This window comes from Corythoichthys intestinalis, chromosome 10, assembly GCF_030265065.1.
Source record: "Corythoichthys intestinalis isolate RoL2023-P3 chromosome 10, ASM3026506v1, whole genome shotgun sequence".
NCBI lineage: Eukaryota > Metazoa > Chordata > Actinopteri > Syngnathiformes > Syngnathidae > Corythoichthys > Corythoichthys intestinalis.
This window is the reverse complement of record NC_080404.1, coordinates 58,567,749-58,581,227: the sequence shown is the minus strand read 5'-3', so window position 1 is coordinate 58,581,227 and position 13,479 is coordinate 58,567,749. Positions and strand designations below refer to the sequence as shown.

The window sequence follows — 13,479 nt, the reverse complement described above, 5'->3', positions numbered from 1 at the left end:
GAATAATCCAAACCCTCACACTCGTTTAAAATGATTGACTTTTACAAAACAAAAAGATGGTTAATAAGTCACAATACAATTTAAATATGCGTGACAATATTTACTTTTCATAACATGTCAAGGAAACGTTGTCATGCATTTTATGAAATCATTTAAACGAATTGGAAATCAATTTCATGTGTGCTATAGACCCTACCCACGTGACGTCACAACTCCGCTCTCCTGAATGGTACCGCCCAATTGTCCGTCAAAACATAGTGTTAACCTGTTACGGCTACGTACATTCCTCCTATTTACGGCGTGTTTTTCTGCTCCTTAACATTAATAATCAAAATGGTGAAGGCGTGTGTGTGGCTGTTGGTTGCACTAACAGAGAAGATGGAAGGAGAGACTTGAAGTTTTACCGTATTCCGAGGGATCCAAAGAGGAGAGCGAAATGGACGGCTGCAATTCGACGTGAAAACTGGGCACCAAAAAATCACCACAGACTATGTAGTAGTCATTTTATATCCGGTAAGATGCATTTAAGATATACCTAGAGGGTTTTGGGCTGACAGATAACCACAATTAAGATCATTGCTAGGCTAATCACCGACAACATACACGTATGTATGTAGTGAGAGTGCTATCGCTAAACCATATAAACATTAAAAGCCTTAACTCCATTGACAAACGACATGAAATACATTAGACTTGACAGTGGATGTTAGCAATAACAAAAGATTTTGAATTGAAAATTTCGTAACTCACCTTTCCAAGCACAAGATAGATTCCTGCCGAATTTTCGTGGACAAGGACCTGTTTCACCCAACCAGCAACGAAGTATTTATAAGCCTCCAAGCTCTTGAAGTTTTTCAAATTTTCGTGAGAATAGGCTGATTTTGTGTGGACAAGATAATTGTAAATATCAGCGTAGCAGATGTCAGGCAGACAGGGCGAAGACAGTGGGTCGAAAAACATCGATTTGGGCATCAAATATGGATCTGGCGACTGTATAGAACGAAGCTTTTCCACATAACGCCTTTTATGCAACACATCCAGTGAGTTTACGGCATCAGAAAGCACCGGGTCTTCCATGAAATGCATTTTAAATTCCTCGATCAATTGAAACCAATGCTAATACAGAGACAAAATGACCGACAAGTGGGCGGAACCATACAGTGAGCACGTGGTTTTGTGACGTCGGTGGGTAGGGTCTATAGTTAGGCTATGCTAGCAGATGCCACTATTTTGTTGATAATAGGTTCAGGTTTTTGTTTGTCGATAAATGATGCGTTCTGTCCAACACTGGTAGTTTTGCTATGTATATTTAATAACCCAGGCTTTTTATAACAGAGTAAATTCTTATCTAAATTGAAGGTGATAGTACCTTTTCTCGTAGGACCCGTCTAAATGTTTGCATTATTCTAACACACTTAATATAATCAATCAGGGAATAGTATCTTTTCTCGTATTTACTGTTTGACTGTTTGTATTACTCTAACACACCCAATATAAAATAAATAGTATTTATACCAGTTTTTAAGGAAAACAAGCAGATTTTAGGGCGTAAGAGATACATGACGCCTTCTTATCACGGAAGTCCAACGTGTGCAGCTGACTGAGCAAGATTGACGCTGACTTCCAGGTGAAAGGCAAGATATCTACAAGCCCACATCTCCATGTCAGTTCTTCCGGACAGTCCAGAAAAAAATCACGGGACGTCCTGTCCCAACACAAGGAACACCAGAGAACGCCCGATATCCAACTGATAACACGACTGATAAGACTCCAAGAGCCCCTTTGACGCTGAGGTGGAAAAATCCACAACCCTCGCAAAATCTCCCACTGCGGTTGCCCCAGTAACTGTGACACATGAACTAAACAGCCCAAACTGTGATAGAAGATTATCCTAAAAACACCCGCGGGAGCCTTCAAAAAACTGAATGTTTAACTAAGCATTGTCATTTTTCTCAGGAACCTTTTTTTGACTTGTGATATGGTGACCTTGGATCCTCGCCTGGGTCCCTCTCTGCTGTATGATTGCTGTCGACTCCGAATAAATTGTCAACTTGTGTTTCGAAGCCTTCTTTCAGCTTTTAAAATGGAGTCAGTACAAGGAGTTAAGACTAAGGTGAACACGCGGAGTTTGGCCATTTGGCCGGGTTGTCGGGTTCTCGCCGGTCCAGGTCATTGGAGCTGCGCCAGCGCGGGTTCGGCTGGCGCGATTCCGGCAATCTGGCCAAAAGATCAGATTCCTTCAAAATAAGACAGAATTAATATTATAGCGAACCTGCACGATGCAAAAAGATATTTAGAATTTAGTATATTGTTGGTACTTTCCATTATTATTGTATATTGTGTGTGTGTGTGTGTGTGTGTGTGTGTGTGTGTGTGTGTGTGTGTGTGTGTGTGTGTGTGTGTGTGTGTGTGTGTGTATATTGGGTGTAACGAATTACAAAGTGTTGCATTACTGTTATTAAATTACTTTTCCCAGTAACCCATTGTACAGTAAACCTGTCTTTAAACTTCAACGAGTAAATAACTAAACCGGTCTAAATTCTAGCAAGAAGTTGGATAACTGCTAATATCAAAACACATTTGAGTGGAATTGATGACAAGAGAAGGTCATTTTTATTTTTGAATTTTCAATGAATGAAGAAAATAAAGTGGCCTTCAGTAGAGAGAGCATTTTTCTCATCTAGACTGGCAGGGCAGCTGCCCCCTGACCACAGAAAGATCAGATATGACCCCAAAACACATATTTGTGCATGAACACCTGCGGTTAGAAACTAGCCTTAGCGTTGAACCTTATTATTGTTACTCACTGTACTTGACAAGTTGGTTTACCTCCTACTGTAAAATGAATTCTTTTGGCCCCCTCTAAAGGCAGTAGGTTACATTGCAGAGAGCCTGAATTTCAGGATTTCTTTGAGCCCTCTTGTACGAGTGGATTGATTCACTACAGCAGTGCTTCTCAATTATTTTCTGTTACGCCCCCCCAAGGAAGACGTAAATGTTTCGCCCCCCCCCCCCCCCCCAACTCTCTGCCGCCACTGTAAATAGTATCATTCGTCTATATTACTATTATAAGTACGCCTCAGCCTAACATTGTGTCCTTTTTTTTCTATTAAAGAAAAAAAGTAACATAGATCAACTTATAATAAAGTATAACTTTTTTAACATTGTGTTGCTTGTAACAGAAAAGACTTAATGCGCATCAATTTGCCTGAAGTTAAAAAAAAAAAAAAAAAAAAAAGTCACATCCAAACTGTAAAAAGACACTCAAGGTACATTTTTGACCATTTGATACTGAAAAATAAAATGTAATAAAATCAGTAAATAATAACAAATTCAAATTGATTAGAAACATTTACTCTTCAGGACAACATGCCAAAAAATTTGACCGAAAAAAAACAAAACTGAATAGAAGGGGGGAAAAAGGTCTCTGGACAGAAGGAAAGTTTTTATTTTCGCTGATTCACCACAGTGCTCACTGGTTTACTGATATAACACTAACAAAGCGGGACGATTGTGACAATTGGCAATATTCGTCACATTTTCGCTGAAAAACGTGGCGTCTTAACTGATTTGGCTTCTCCGCTATAATCATTTTTAGACTCAGTAAACAGTGGTCTTTCCTCATTTCCCACTATATTAAAAGTCAAAGGCAAACGGCCCGAAAAAAGCGCATTCTCGGCGGCCGAGGGAGAACCGTAGGTGAGGGCGGTGGTCGTGACGATCCCAAGCCGAAAACAGCACTTCTCGGCCGGACACGTGAGAAAGACAGTGGGTCGCTGCGTGAGTCCAGCTCTGCATGAGTCTCTTCCGTGTGCTCTTGCTTACTTCAAAAATACTGCACGCACTTTGAAAATGAGAGCGCCACTGCCACCCACGGAGTGGATGTGCAAGTACACTTTATTCTAGTACGGCAAAAAAAAAAAAAAAAAAGCATGTTCCCCGAGGTCACTCGCGCCCCCCCTGGCATCGCTCTGCGCCCCCCTGGGGGGGCGCGCCCCACCATTTGAGAAGTACTGCACTACAGAGTCAACCAAAAGGTCAAAGTTCACTAACACAGGCTAAATCCTTTGTAAAGACCCAGTTCAAATTGAAGTGGCTTTAAAAAGGAAGCCAAGTTGTGCAGAAGGGCAACACCCAAACTGACTCTACTGCAGGACCATTTCGTTTATATACGGTATATATGTATTTTTATTCTTGCATAGCTCAACTCCAAATTTTCATCACAACAAAATATGTTCACTTGAATGCATCTCACATGTACAAAAGACACATTGGTCATTTTTAGAAAACACAACATGGAAAATTCAAAATACAGTATTTATTATAAAGACTTCACACACTTGTAAATGAATATTTAAAGTCTTGTCGGAAGAGGTAGCGTGAACAAACACTGTAAAAAGAAGCACGTTGTCAACAAGTCTCATATACAAAAGTCTCCGCAAAGCAAATACAAACAGAGCTCAAAACTTTTTTTTTACTATCAACACAAGTTTTTTCACAATGCCACTTTTTTTTTTTTTTACACAAGCACCAAATATAAAAACAACACATCACATGAGGTGATCATGAATTTTTAAAAAAAAAATTACGATAGATTTGCATTTTAAAAGAAAAACGAGATACAATACAGAGATATGGAAAAAGTATCTGAACCTTTTGGAATTTCTCATGTTTCTGCATAAAATCACAATCAAATGTGATCGGATCTTTGTCAAAATCACACAGATGAAAATATAGTGTCTGCTTTAACTAAAACCACCCAAACATTTCATATTCTAATGAGGATTGCATGCAAACAATGACAGTAGTGGGAAAAATAAGTAAGTGAACCCTTTGCCTAAGGAGACTTAAACAGCAATTGAAACAAATTTTTACAAAACATTTTAATCAGGTGTGTGCCCTATCACTGATGAGTGGTTTAAAGCTGCCCTGTCCTCTATAAAACACACACCTGGTAAGAAGTGTCTTGATGAGAAGCATTGTCTGATGTGCATCATGGCTCGGTCATAATAGCTGTCTCAAGGCCTACGATCAAGGTTTGTTGATTTGTAAAAAGCTAGGAATGGGTAGAAAACCATCTCTAAAAGTCTGGATGTTCATTAATGGACAGTCAAAGAAGTTGTCTACAAATGGAGAGAGTTTAGCACTTTGCTTCTCTCCCAAGGCGTGGCCGTCCACCAAAGATGATGCTAAGAGTTCTGCGCAGAATGCTCAGAGAGGTAAAAAAGAACCCTAGCGTGTCTGCTAAAGACTTACAGAAATCACTGGCACAGTCCAATATCTCGACTATACTGGTATGCAAAACTATGGCCAAGAATGGTGTTCATGGGAGGACTCCATGAAAACATTGTTGTTCGTTTAATGTTCGCAAAAAGGCACATGAACACTCCACAGAAGTTTTGGAAAAATATTTTGTTGACTGATGAAACCAAAGTGTGGAGGAAAAATGTAACAGCTCACCAACATCAACACCTCATCCCTACCGTGAAGCATGGTGGAGGGAGCATCATGACTTGGGGCTGTTTTACTGCCTCAGGGCCTGGACAACTTGCAATCATTAATGGAAGAATGAATTCAAAAGTTTTGCAGGAAAACCTGAAGCCGTCTGTCAGACAGTTGAAGCTAAAACGAGGATGGATGCTGCAACAAGACAATGATCCAAAACACCGAAGTAAATCAACTTCAGAATGGTTTCAGAAGACCAAAATACACATTCTGGAGTGGCCAAGTCAAAGTCCAGACTTGAACCCCACTGAGATGCTGTGGCAAGACCTAAAGACAGACAATTCATACCAGACATCCCAGGAATCTGACTGAACTACAGCAGTTTTGTCGAGAAGAATGGGCCAAGGTTAGTCCTGATCGATGTGGCAGACTGATCTGCAGCTACAGGAAGCGTCTGGTTGCAGTTATTGCTCCCAAAAGGGGGGGGCCACAAAATATTAAATGTGATGGTTCACTTAACTATTTTCCCCCTTTCTGTCATTGTTTTCATACTATCCTCATTAAAATATGAAACCCGATGAATGTTTTGGTGGTTTTAGTTAAAGCAGACACTGTTTTTTCATCGGTGTGATTTTGAAAAAGATCAGATCATATTTGATAGTGATTTTATCCAGAAATGTGAGAAATTACAAAAGGTTCGGATACTTTTTCATACCACTGTATATGGCTTCCAATGATGATAATAATTCAGGACTGTTAACTCTAACCCTAACATACACAAACGTACACGCGCAACAACACTGTAAACAAATATTTCTTTTTTAAAGAAAATAATACTAGTTTTTAACAATCCCATTTCTGAAAATATTGATATCTAAAAATAGATTTCAATAATTTAAACATTTAAACAAATGAAATAGACATGTTTTGCAATGGGCCAAAATCAAGTTAAAAAAAAAAAAAAGTACTGGAAAACCCTTGTAATCCATGTTGGTCGAATGAAATGCATGTATACATTCCTAATAATGTGTTTTTTTTTCTTTTCCTTTTCATTTAAAAATGTATTCAACCCCAAAATACTTCAGCAAATATTTAGATTTTCTTCCCCAAAAAATGTTTGCATTAAACATAAAAAAAAATCAAATTAAATTAAAAAAAGTCACATCCAGCACGTATTCGTGTTGTGCCAACATATGTGTCTGTCAAATAAAAGTCTCCTTGTTGACCCACATGAGCGTGCGCGTGTCGTTGGGTTTGCACTCGTACTCGATGCTGTTGAAGCTGTTGCCCCACTGGCAGTGGTCCCGCTTGTGGTAGTTGTAGTACTTCACCTGCCACACCGTCTCAAACGTGCCCGCCTCGGTGAACTGCGCAAAGACACACATGCGTTAAAAATAAAACAAAAAAGTTGTAAAAGTCTCTTACAACCACATAACCTTTCCATGAATGAAAGTAGTCCTAGGCGATACGGATAAAAATGTATTGCGATATGGGTCATATTATATCACGATAACGGTATTATTTCGTAGGAAAAAAATGATCCAACATGTATGAGCGCTCCCACCGCACTTTATTTTGAATTGACACCAAACACGTCACAAATGTGAAAATGATCAAGTGCTAATACAAAAAAACATCCAATGCAAACACACCTTGCCCACCATCTACAATTCTCTGTGCCTAGTGAAGGGTATAGTACCTTTTCTCGTAAGCACCGTGTAACTGTCTGCATTACTCTAACACACAAAATACAATCAATCAGGGACTAGCATTGTGTCTCGTATTTACTGTTTGTATTACTCTAATACACCCAATATAAAATAAATTACACTTACACCATAGTTTAAGGAAAACAAGCAGAATATAGGGCATAAGAGATACATGACGCCTTCTTATCACTGAAGCCCAACGTGTGCGTCATGCACCTGACTGAGCAAGATTGACGCTGACACACCCATGTCTACACCACCAACTCTCGCGATCAGTTCTCCCGGACAGTCTAGAACAAAAAGCGGGACACCCTGTCCCAACACAAGGAACATTGAAGAACGCTCGATATACAACTGATAACACGACTGACAAGACTCCAAGAGCCCCTTTGACGTTGAGGTGGCAAAATCCACAACCCTCGTTGCCCTGACAACAGTAACTCCCGAATCCTCCTGTCCAATACACAAACAGGCGCAGCTCCAACGACACGGGCCGGCGGGACCCCGACATCCCGGCCAAAAGGCCAAACCCCGTGCATTCACCTTAGTCTTAACCCTTTTTACTGACTCAACTTTTAAAATTTAACGAAGGCTCACCGAAAACAAGTTGATAATTTATTCTGAGTCGACAGCGATCAAACAGCTAGGCATAACAGAAACAAACTCAGGCAGGGAGGCAAGGTCACCCTATCAGACATCAACAAAAGGTTCCCGAGAAAAATGACAACACTTAGTTAAACATTCAGTCTTTTGAAGGCTTTCGCTGGGTGGGCCATGGTCAGGAAGAAGGGTGTGTTTGTTTAAGATTATTGTCTGTTTGTGGATTGGACAGGATTCAGGAATTACTGTTGTCAGGGCAACTAGGGTTGTGGATTTTGCCACCTCAGCGTCAAAGGGGCTCTTGGAGTCCTTTCAGTCGTGTTATCAGTTGGATATCGGGCATCTCCGGTGTTCCTTGTGTTGGGACAGGACGTCCCGCCTTTTTTTCTGGACCTTCCGGGAGAACTGATTGCAAGATTTGGTGGTGCAGACGTGGGCTTGTCGGTGTCAATCTTGCACAGTCAGTTGCATGATGCACACATTCGGCTTCCGTAATAAGAAGGCGTTGTTTATCTCTTATGCCCTATATTCTGCTTGTTTTCCTTAAACTATGGTATAAGTACTATTTATTTTATATTGGGTGTGTTAGAGTAATAAAAACAGTAAATACGACAAACGATACTATTCCCTGATTGATTGTATTAAGTGTGTTCGAGTAATGCAGACAGTTAGAGGTTGCCTACGAGAAAAGGTACCGTCTCCTTCATTAGGAAGGGTAAGGAGCATCATCATTTCCTCAACTGTAAAGCGCCCTATAAATAAAATATATTATCATTATTATTATTAAAAGACTATACACACCCCAGCTTCCAGCGCTGTTGCCTTCTAGCTGGCGCTACCGGGCCGTTCCCCCCGCCAAAACAAACAGACTGTTACTGTCCAAGAGCTGTTACAATACTCAAGTTTACACTGAAATGTTACTCTCATTGCACTGCTAATGCCACAACATTGTCATATGCATTTCAATGTTTTGAAAGATAATCTAATCAAATTAAAATCAAGTCCACCTTTACCATTGAGCGTACCTGTATACTGATCTGAAGGGGCTGCCTTTCTCCACTCTTGGTGTGAGCTACGCCCTCCGTGTCGTACAGGCCCGAGTAGACCACCGACTGAGGGTCCTTGGACTGCTGCTCCAGAGCAAAGGTGATGCCACCCAAACTCATTGACCTGCCAACAATAGAGTTGAGGGCTGGTTCATGCATTGCTTCATGTACTGTATCAGCGAGACCTCTAGATTCCTACTAAACACCGATTATGCAATTTGGCAGAACCTACACATGAAAATAAAAATCTGGCATTTCACAGTGATCTCATAAAATAAAGAATAAACGATGGGATTCAGGTCTGGACTCATTGCTGGCCACTTTAGAAGTCTCCAGTGTTTTCTCTCGAACCTTTTTAAAATGTGTTTTGAGTCATTATGACCTCTGAGCGGGACCTAGCTTTCTATATTATGCTGCAAAATGTGTTGGTAGTCTTCACAATGCCATGCACACAGTCAAGCAGTCCAGTGCCAGAGGGAGCAAAGCAACCCCAAAACATCAGGGAACATCCGCCATGTTTGACTGTGGGGACCGTGTTCTTTTCTTTGAAGGCCTGTTTTTTTCCCCTGTAAACTCTATGTTAATGCCATTTCCCAAAAATGCTCTACTTTTGTCTCATCTGACTCATCAGAGAACATTCTTACGAAACATTTTTTGCTTTCTCAGGTAGCTTTTGGCAAACTCCAGCCTGTCTTTTAGATGTCTCTAGGTCAGAAGTGGGGTCTTCCTGGGTATCCTACCATAGAGTCCCTTTTCAGTCAGACCCCAATGAGTTGACACTGTTGTACCCTCTGACTGCGGGACAGCTTGAACTTGTTTGGATGTTGGTCGAGGTTCTTTGTCCACCATCCGCACAATCTTACGTTGAAATCTCTCGTCAAGTTTTCTTTTCCATCCACATCTAGGGAGGTTAGCCACGGTGCCGTGGGCTTTACGCTTATTGATGACAGTGCGCACGGTAGACACAGGAACATTCAGGTCTTTGGAGATGGGCATGTAGCCTTGAGCTTGCCCATGCTTCCTCACAATTTTGCTTCTCAAGTCCTCAGACAGTTCTTTGGTCTTCTTTCTTTTCTCCATGCTCAATGTGGTACACACAAGGACACAGGACAGAGGTTAAGTCAACTTTAATCCATTTTAACTGGCTACAAGTGTGATTTAGTTATTGCCACAGCTAAGTAGCAGGTGCTGTTAATTACACAAATTAGAGAGGCATCGCGTGATTTTTCAAAGGGTGCCAATACTTTTGTCCGGCCTATTTTTGGAGTTTTGTGTTGAAAAATGATAATGATTTAATTTTTTTCCATTCTCTTACGTGTTTTGTGATGTTTAACTCATTAGCTGTCACTCCAGTTTAATTGGATAAAAGGTTTGTGGCCGTCCGGTCAGAGGTGAAAATGGGTCAAAGCCCTCCGGAGCAGAGCTCCGCCACCTCGCAGCCAAGCTCTGCCTCCTTAGTCTTAATAGGCAAATACTGTACTTCAATTCAAACTGGCAGCAGCGCCCATAGACTGTCACGGACTAGGTATCATTTTCACATGCACATTCTGCATGGCTCTCGCATATGTCAGTGCTTACATGCTCAACGAATCAGAGCGTAGTATCGTCCTATCTACATTAGGACCGATCATTTTTTGGCCTTGTAATTAGGACAATATTTTATCACGGTCCGCACTACTTTTAAGGTGTGTTTATGAGCGCCCCTCTCCTGCACGGGACGCCTGCATTTGCGCAGACTACACATGTGGCAAAAACGAGCAACCTCGTGTAGGACGTTATCGTCCGAGCGAGTCATATCTTAAGCGTAAGCTTACTATTTTTCGCCGCTGTTCAATATCTTCTCCAGACATTGATTTACAAGCTCTTTTTTTGAGAAAAGATGAGCAGGAAAGCCACGTCTGTACCATTCGCCTCCATTGTTTACAATGCCGTAACGCCACACAAAAAAATAGCGATGGCGCGCTCCATGAAGTCCCTTCCTTTGGCTCCGATTATCACTCAGATACCCCGTCTTTATGAGGCGGTGGATCCGTAGTTCATGAAATTACCCTACCCTGCGTAAAATCTCCAGGTAAGAGGTGCATTAGTGTAGCCGACATGCGGTATCGTCTAATAAATTGAACATTTAAGGCCATTATCCATCCGTAGCCTCAGTCAAACCATCAGTGTTCGTTTGCATCGTCCATGATTTGAATGTTTCTGCGGGAGTCTTGGACGGGGATTAAACCAAAGGATGTGAACAACGGTGAATAGACGGTCAGCAACCCGCGGCTCTTTAGCGCTACCCTAGTGGCTCCCTGGAGCTTTTTTCAAAAATGTTTGAAAATGGAAAAAGATGCGGGAGGGAAATATCATTTTAGTTTTAATGTGTATTTTTAGAAGGACAAACATAACACAAACATTCTTCTAATTCATTAAAATTGTAATGAAGTTAAACTTGAGGCGGCATTGTACGACAAAGTAGTCACATGGGTCGTCATTCTCTATAGGATGCACTGCAGGGAAAATAAACATTTACGGTACTTTCCGCTCTATAAGGCGCCTTGGAGTATAAGGCGTACCTTCAATGAATGGCCTATTTTAAAACTGTTTTCATGTATACGTATTTATAGCGTTATAAGGCGCAGTAGTAGTGGTAGTAGTAGTAGTAGTGATTGGCATTGCGTTATGCATTCACAAGATGGAGCTGAGCTAAATGGAATGTCATGCCATGATTAACTAATATTTATCCATATATAAAGCACATCGGATTATAAGGCGTACTGGCAGCTTTTGAAAAAACTGAAGGCTTTCAGGCGCGCCTTATAGTGCAGAAAATACGGTAATTGTTATGGATTGTTATGTGTTGGTAGTGAACTTACTCATTTTGATAGTAGGCTAATATAGGTTACATATAGATACTACATACAGCATGTGTTGCCTTCATTATAAGGGTTTTATAAGGCTTTTAATTTTTTGCGGCTCCAGACATATTTGTTGTTTTGCTCCAATATGGCTCTTTCAACATTTTGGGTTGCTGACCCTGACTTAAACAAGTTCTGTAATATTCAAAAATTCATCAGGACAATAAGAAGAATTTCAATTTTAAAATGGCTAACTGCTTTAGATGATATGCCTTGCATAATGGCAAAACATTCATTGTTATGCCAGTTTGCTTAAAAGTGGAGGCTGTAGCTGTGACTGACAGGATTGTTATCAAGTTTTTGAATATTTATATCGTGCTAATATCTGATCATTGCGAAGATGGAGAAGCATGAAGAAAATAGAGGGCAATTCACCTTTGCGTCTATATAGGTTTGATTGTCACTTTAGTCTTTGTCCAAGTCTATGAGTTAAGCTGTTAGCTGGCTGTTTCTCTGTGTTAGTTAGCCATATAATGTGTTAATTCGGCCTGTATTTCTCATTGGAGAATAAAGCCAATACAATTTTTTGATCTCATTTTGCCACAACATGAACTTTTAGGGCTCCCACACCTGTCAAATCCCACTTTAACCACAGCGCCTGCTTCAACCAATGGATTTGCTAATGCGAACTGTGCTCAAAGTGCAGCTCTGCTTACCTTTTGGTTTGGAAATCATAGCCTTTCAAGTCCAAGTGTTTTTTTTTTTTTTTTTTTTTTTACCCCCATTTTATTTTTTATTGCCAGGTCAAGTGATTCATGCATCATCTGTGCCCCAAATTCCGCCTGGCATTTGCATCATGCCATGTGTGTGACCTACTTTCACACAACCTGCTACGTGATTCATTTGAATATTTGCCATGATTTGGGCAAATTCATCAATTCAATGAGAATAAAAAAAATTAAAAAAACACACACACACATTTACGCGCTAAAATTATTTATTTAAATACCAATACTTCATATTTTAGGATGAGTGCTAGAATATCAATTTCCCTTGAACGCATCTTTCCATATAACTGCCGTCAACCTGATTACAGATTGACCACTATAATGAATAGTGACATCATTTTTAAGGTATTTATATTTATTTCGGATCATTTTATTAGGTACATTTGATTGTTTTTGGTACATCTCTCAAATTATTACAAAAGAAAGAGATCCTAAATTGAAAGCATAAATGGAGGTCTACCTACGTGGCCTCGACCGCTCCGGGTTTGATCACCACCTCGATCTTGTACTTGGAACCGGTGAGCAGCTTAATGGTTCGGGTTTGTCCGAACCTGGCTCCGTCGGATTTGAAGTAGACGGCGGTGTTGTTGGGAAGCATCTTCAGCGAAATGCCGATTTTGACGAGCTGTGGAACATCGGCCATGTCCACGCACGTGAACAAATACGGGATGGATGGATGGATGGATGGATGTGTGGCGGGCGAAACGTCCCAGGAGTCCCGATGGAAAGAGTTCGCACGCAACGGCGACGTGGTGCGCGCGCAACCTGGATTGGCGCACCGCTTAAATCCCAATCCAATGAGCAGAACCGGTCTAATGATAATCCCAAACAGCGCTCTTTCTCCAAATCTGATTTTCTCTCGCTCTCTTCCACGAATGATCTTCACAGCCATTGGTTTGAAGTTTTGCCAACTGGACTCCCTATACTTGATACCTTGAACCAGAACCGCAAGGAAATGGAAAACATCATCAACATTGTTATGAATAAAAATGGGATTAGAAACAGATAGTCCAGTTTAATTTGAAAGTTTTATTCACAGCAATAATGA

The 13,479-nt window shown here is 40.7% G+C and overlaps 1 protein-coding gene across 1 annotated transcript; it reads right to left on the bottom strand.

Moving 5' to 3' along the window:
- Window positions 1-4,093: 4,093 nt before the first annotated feature.
- Window positions 4,094-13,216, bottom strand: cnrip1b (cannabinoid receptor interacting protein 1b). The gene is made up of 3 exons (XM_057847493.1): window positions 12,896-13,216; window positions 8,780-8,924; window positions 4,094-6,812 (listed from the first exon to the last, which is right to left on the bottom strand). Exons 1-3 carry the CDS (start codon window positions 13,072-13,074, stop codon window positions 6,648-6,650), a joined length of 489 nt encoding a protein of 162 aa, XP_057703476.1. The 5' UTR covers window positions 13,075-13,216; the 3' UTR covers window positions 4,094-6,647.
- Between the last annotated feature and the right edge of the window lie 263 nt (window positions 13,217-13,479).